The following is a 7278-nucleotide window of genomic DNA, read 5'->3' as shown; positions in this document are numbered from 1 at the left end:
TTCGCAATAATTTTACAATAAATGTTAAGTAGAACATAGAAATTCCAGTGTTTGTTAAAATTATAGTCATTTTAGTGTTTGTGAAATAGAATTTCAATGTTCTAGTAAAGGTTCAGCTGTCACAATGTTTCAGATTTCCTTGCACCCCAAATGCTTGTCTTCTTTCATATCTACAGCCCAAATTGACCCATGGAGTCGAGAATTGAGATAAACACCTGATGTGTGGACTCAGATAAATAGTTATGAATCATCCAACTTAAGAGAAGAAAAGAAAATTATGAAATAATTGTATTCTCATTTAAATTCTTTGACAGTCCTCTATTCAAATGAAAAATAAATAATTAAAAACTGAAGTCTTTAAAAAACAACCAAAGTCTCTTTCAATTTCCACCCAATTTCTTCTTTCTAAGTGGGCTTCAGTTCCCTGTGAATTTCATTGTAAATCAATGTTTAATCCCTGACATGTTTTGTTTATCTGGTTCCATCTTATTATTTTTGCTATCACTCTGATCATTTCATGTTTTCTTTATTTTTGAAATTTTTTGTCATTGTAATGTGTCGTGTGATAGCGGAAGCTTTAACATCAATTATTATGATTTGGGATTAATGGAAGAACATTCACATGAACAAGAAAGTAAAACATTTCACAAGAGACAATAATATTTATCATGGTTTAGCCAACTCCTTGCCTATGTCCATGAGCAACGCCAACCAAAAATATCCAATATCAACGATATGGATTAGAATGACTCTTAGCAAACCTCACAACGCTCACAATTCACACAAACAACACTTACAAATCTCACCAACATATAGCAAACCTCTCTTCTTGCAAACACAAACTCACAATTCCAAGGTGCCAATACACCCAAAAACTCTCTGATACTCACAAAACAAATAAGCTTTCGACCCACAATCATGGGTAATTTTTCAACCCAAAAATCTACCAAACTACTCTTCTAAGAAGCCCACTCATGTTCTTCTAGGAGTCTTCTCCTCTCTCATGTAGGAGGAAACTTCGGCAAAAGCCACCAAACCTTTTGTAATAATACTTGTTTATAAGGTTCTAATCCTATTCCTTGATGGATAAGGAATACCCAATTTCTTCTTCAACAAGAAAACCTTTTTCCTTTTATGTTAAGGAGACTCAATGTCTTTCACACCAAGTAAATGATTTCTTCAACACCAAGGAAAAAACCTTTCCTTCTATGTCAAGGAAACCCAAACAAAAAATAATTAGGAATTTGAGTCAATATTCAACATAATGAAAGTGGTTTATGTCCGAAGTCCCAACAAAAGAACCAATTTGCTACTATTTTTTTTTTCTTCAAAAGTTTATAAAGAAAACTTGGTAAGCTTGCCAATGTGCCATAGTTCAAATGTCATTTTCTCCTCTCACAAGTGTGGGTGGAGGGTGTCGCAAGTTGTTCAAAGCTCACTACTTGCATGTGTAACTTAAAATTAAAATAAAAAAATAAAAAATAAGAAAACTTGATAAGCTCGATATTTTATGCTTTGGCATGACAATTACTATGGAGGAGATCTCATCTAGAAACAAATTGACCTCTCTTTACTTAGAGAAGGATATATGACTCGCACTTCAAATGGATGAAGTATTAGATGGAATACTAATACATCTAACTGCAAAAACAAAAATCGTTTTCATGGTTTGCCAGAGTTGATTTAAGAGTTCCAAATATCTCAGGTATATATTGAAATAGTTTGATTTGCTACTTCCTTTCTTTCCTCTATTTGACTATATATGTGAGGCACAAATTTGAATGAGAATCATTTTATGCATTTGGACACCAAGAAGATTATTTGAGCTAATTTGGATGGATTAATGATGTGATGTTGCACATACTTATTCATTTCTGTTCTGATTGGAACAAAATTATGATAGGAAGAAGACATAAGACAAGAAACAATTTTTACCTTCTCAGTCTGAGGCCCAGAGAATGGGGAAGATATAAAGAAGAAAGACCAAAATTGTGGACACTAGGGCAGCCAAGGAATATATTGCTGCTATAAAAACATACTATAATACAGAGCTCTACAGAGGTGCGCAGCTTGTCTGAACACAAACTTTGGGCTGCAAAAACTGCTTCTCCGATTTGGTTAAACGAGCAGTCCGTGGGTCAATAATACTGTACCTAAGCATTCGTTCAACTTTGGGTCAACTGAGCAGTCCCTGCATTGTCAATTTATCGATGGGTCAAAGGAAAATCAAACAGATAATACAGCATGCTATATTGCTATGCCTACGGACCCTTATCTTATAATACAGTTTTGAGTGTAATTATGTTCATGATAGCTGGCTTGTGTATATCATTTCACTTTGTCTTCTTCTTCATTCTGGAGACGTGATCTTTTCTGTTAAATGGCATTAAATGGCTTCTTGAGTTTAAGATCCAGTTCTTGGGCCATCCGAATTAGAAGAAAAGAGAGAGAAAACAAAAGTGATGTTGCTGGCTAGCTGATTGCAGCAATCTAATTTTTCTTTTTTGGATAATTAAAAGAAGTATGCTGTAGACAGGAGACAAGATTTGTTTATGAAAATGCTGTAAAGGCGCACTGAAGGATGATAGTTGATATCTAGTAGAAGAGAGAGAGAGACAGAGAGATATCTCCCAAGAGAAATGGAAGACTCTTGTATTTAGGGAAGACAATTCGTGTTTGTGTGTCGGGATCGTGTTGTGTCAATTTATGATTTTTTGATTATATAAGTCGACACTAATCCAACAAGTTTATTAAGCGGGTCAAAATTCAAAACCAATGCTTTAAAGGCGCACTGAAGGATGATAGTTGATATCTAGTAGAAGAGAGAGAGAGAGAGATATCTCCCAAGAGAAATGGAAGACTCTTGTATTTAGGGAAGACAATTCATGTTTGTGTGTCGGGATCGTGTCGTGTCAATTTATGATTTTTTGATTATATAAGTCGACACTAATCCAACAAGTTTATTAAGCGGGTCAAGATTACTCAATCTTACAATGACCTATTTATTAAACTGGTTAATCGTGTTGACTTGTTTATCATATTTTATTGAAGCAAAAAAAGAATTTTTTTTTTTTTTTTTAGTATTAACCTAATTGATCTAAACTACAAAAAACCAAATAGATAGATTTAAAAAAAAATAAAAAAAATTCAAAACCAATGAATAATTACATCACAAATAATCATTCAAAACTAAAATACTCAATATCACAAATAATCATTTATAATATGTCAAAGAAAATAAACAGCAATAACCAATAAGTTTATATACCTATGGTTTTGAAGGATATATTGGTAAAATGACATTTGATTAAACGGGTCAGACGAGCTAAATAGGTTTTGTGGGTTGGACACAAATACGATATGAATACGACACGTTTATTAAACGGGTTAATTGTGTCAACTCGAATATAACATGAATCCGTTAAATCTCAATCCATAACCTGTTAACTTCGTGTCGTGTTCAAGAGTCTTGTTAGATTTTGCCACCTCTACTTGTACTTATCACCTATAGAGTAAATATAGAAAAAAATGCCCATTGACCCCCTGAACTTTGGACTAGTGGCCAAAGCACCTTTTGAACTTTTATATTGACTAATTTACTCCTTAAATTTTATAATGTTGCCAAATCAATACTCCAGTTTATCTCCCATTAATGTACTAATGGAATAGTCACGTGACTCTCACGTGTACTTTAAAAAGCAAATCAATACCATGAAATTGAGACCCAATGGAGAAAGAAGAAAAACCATGGTTTGACCGGCAGATGGGAGAGAGAGAAACGGTAACAAAACTGCATGAGAAAGAAAGAAAGAAAAAATACCAGAGGTGAGAGGCGGTGACAATGGTGGTTGTAGAACGGCATGGTGGGACTAAGCATACAAACTAAGCCGATTTATTTATCCTTTAGTGTTCGCTTTGAACCGACCTTAATAACCAGAGCATGGTTGTTCTCCTGGGCGCTGGTGATGTTGATATTGTTGAACCTGAAGCTGTGATTCCATAAGGGGTTCGAACCATTTGTTGTGTCAAGCTCTGTTCTCTTTTGTCCGTGAATTTTGACATTGCTGTTATTGCCAATTCAAACAACGGCGTGAGCTCTTGTTTCTCTCAGTCTATTTACCCTCATCAATCCATTGGCTAACTCAATTACAACCACTAAGGCTCCGTTTGGGAGGAGGGAATGGAATGGAATGGAATGGAATAAAAGGAATATTTTTAGAATATTCTTCCCTCCTCTTGTTTGGGAGTTTTAACGGAGGGAATGGAATGTCCATTCCCTTGTTTGGGAGTTTAAGTGGGAGGGAATGGAATGGTTAGGAGGGAATGCTCATTCCTCCCTTTTCCCTCAAAACCTCAAATTTTTGTTCCCCTCAAAATTGGGAGGAATGGGAGGGAATGAATTTAGGTTTAATGAAATTTTTGTTAAAATCCCTAAAATACCCCTTTAATATCAGCCTTTTTTTTCTCATTCAGCCGTAAGAAAAATAAAGCTATAATTCTTGCACAATATTGTCCGTCCTCTACAAAGTGAAGCTGCTGCTGCTGGTCATTTTTTTTTTTTTTTTTGTTTGCTGCAATTTTCAGATATTGCTCAAACCAAGTATGTCTATCTTTTTCTTTTCTTTTCGGTTGTTTGCTGGTCTCTTTTTTTTTTTTTTTTTTTTTTAAACTTTTATGAACTGTTTGCTAGTGATTCATGAGAGTGATATATAGTGTTTTTGTACACCTAAAAACCAAAACAAACTACATTCTGTATAACTAAAAACCTTGAAAGTGAAAAGAAACGAAAAAACCTTGAATGGAAAGGAATGGAATGGAATGTTCATTAAAAGAATGGAAAGGAATGGAATGGATTTAGTAGGGTAATGAATGGAATGGAATGGAATTTAAAAATCTTGTTTGGATGTTATAAAATAAAGGAATGGAATGGAATGGAAAGTAAGTAACACCGTTTGGAAGTGACATTGGAAGGAATGGAATGGAATCATTTTATAATAACATTACTATTATACCCCTTATTTTAAAGAACATAAAAAATAATCAATGAAAACTTATAATTGCTAAAAAACAAGTTATGTATATTTCTATGTGTAAAGCAATTCACGCATCACATATTTATTCTCAACAAAATAAATATTGTCTAACAATGCAAACAAATATCTTTAAAAAAAAAATTTTCGGTAACGAATCTTGCCAAAACAAAACAAAATAACATAATCTATTCCAAAACTAAGGTTCGCCAAAAAATCCCACACTTTTTTAATTTTTAGGCATAGACATCAGTGTCAATAAGACACATTTGCGCTCATGATCTGGGCAACCAAAGAACATCTCCTTATATGTTGGATTTTCCATCAAAAATATGTAGGCCTTAGTGTTTGATATTGGATCTAAGTCCAATACGCCCAAAGCTACGTGAACTTCTGCTCCATATGACTTTGAAAAGCACTTTGCCATAACCTCAGTCGCCCTATCAATTGCCTTTGATACATTATCAAATGACTGGGAAATTACATTTCCGAGTTCATCATCTTCTGCCAATCGTCTTTTCTTGCTTTTAGAAGATATTGCATCTTGTGATGACACTCGAGAACGTGCAACATTAATTTCTGGTGACCTCTGATCATCTTCCACTTCAAAGTTCTCCAAGGAAACTTCATTTTGAGATATCAAATTATCAATCTCATCAATAGTAGTCGATGCAGCATACCTAGCATGTTTCTCCTTTGCAGTTTCAGCATGATCACCTTTTGCTCTATCTTTAGCCCAAAGTTAAGCCATCTTAGAGTAGTTGGGTATAGGTGTTGTCTTCTACTTCTTGGCTGTAGGTTAGACTGTTACAAACCAAGACAAATGGTTAAACAACAGATATAATTATGTAACACAAAATTAAACTCACAAAAATGTTAATTTACCGCTATGAGTGGCTCCCAAACTTCTGGTTCAGCTGTCCACATATTTAAAGAATCATTCCATCCAAAACCACTCAATCCATCTTTAAATATGTTATAGCATTCATGAAAATTCTTCTTCAGTGTCCTCTGTCGATTTTTCACCTTATCCTTGTTAATCTCCATGTCAAATTTTTCAACCAACTCTTTCACTATGTCATCATATGCCTTAGAGGTAAAAGTTCCATTAACTCTACCACCTATGATCACCTGATGTAAAAAAGCATCCACTAAAGCATCATCCATAACACTACTCCATTGTACTTCTTTGTTTGGATCTCCACCATTCTTTTTTGATATCTTACCCATGCTATAATTAATAGGACAAAAAACACATATAAAATATTGTGTAAATATTAATATTAATTATCAAAAGATAGAGAGCAATATCAAAATGAAAAGAGAAATTGCATAACATTTAGGTCTAAGTAATTGAAACACAGCATAGTCTTAAATGACATGACAACAATAAACCCAAAAGCTATCACATTTGGACATAGTTTTGCCACATGGCTAATGCTATAGAATCTCTTATAATATCTCATTGCCTAGCATCCTCATCATCTTCTCTTGGAGTAGGGGCCACACGTTCACGATGAGAATGCAAAACCTCTTCATCAACTTCAGCAATAAGACTTTCATCAGGATCGACACCCATTAAATAATTATGAAGTATGCAATATGCTAAAATGATTTCATTTTGAGTGTCAACACAATAATTAGGCTCTGTAGTACTTGCTATGATAAGAAATCTCTTTTTAAGTATACCAAATGCTCTTTCAATAGCAGTGCGCAATGACGTATGTCGCAAATTAAACAATTCTTTAGCATTTTCAGGGGGATGGACAGAGTACTCTTTTAAATGATAACGCACTCTCCTATAAGGTGCAATCAGACGACTTCTATTCATGTATCTCACATCAACAAGATAATATATACCTAATAAACAATAACAACCATTAATTATTGTTGAGGAACGTTTTTTCGGCCCACGTGGCATTACTTCATTGGCAACCCATGCCACATCAACATATTATTGATTTTTTGGGTAAATCTATTTAAAACCCAAAATAAACTCATATCTCATTCAACTACATGGATTAGGCTCACATGGCCCGCAAGATCCTTACTTCAAGAGGCGGATTCATGGTCCACATTTCCTCTTCATCAATTGGGATCATAACCCCACGACATTATCAACATCAACATATGGATTGGGCTTAAGCAATGAATCAAAACTCACGGCCCATATTACCTCTCTTACACTCATGGCAAGCGGCTTCTTCAACAAGAGCCCATATTTACACAAAATGACAACAAAACCCGA

General features: G+C 34.4%; 1 protein-coding gene across 1 annotated transcript; it reads right to left on the bottom strand.

Annotated features, from left to right (window-relative positions):
• Nucleotides 1-5259: 5259 nt before the first annotated feature.
• LOC115951646 lies at nucleotides 5260-6609 on the bottom strand. The gene is made up of 4 exons (XM_031068811.1): nucleotides 6500-6609; nucleotides 5916-6261; nucleotides 5816-5834; nucleotides 5260-5759 (listed from the first exon to the last, which is right to left on the bottom strand). The coding sequence occupies exons 1-4, from the start codon at nucleotides 6607-6609 to the stop codon at nucleotides 5260-5262; spliced, it is 975 nt and encodes a 324-aa protein (XP_030924671.1).
• Between the last annotated feature and the right edge of the window lie 669 nt (nucleotides 6610-7278).

This window comes from Quercus lobata, chromosome 7 (assembly GCF_001633185.2).
Source record: "Quercus lobata isolate SW786 chromosome 7, ValleyOak3.0 Primary Assembly, whole genome shotgun sequence".
Classification (NCBI taxonomy): Eukaryota; Viridiplantae; Streptophyta; class Magnoliopsida; order Fagales; family Fagaceae; genus Quercus; species Quercus lobata.
The sequence above is the reverse complement of the archived record's forward strand: the minus strand, read 5'-3'. Positions and strand labels throughout refer to the sequence as shown.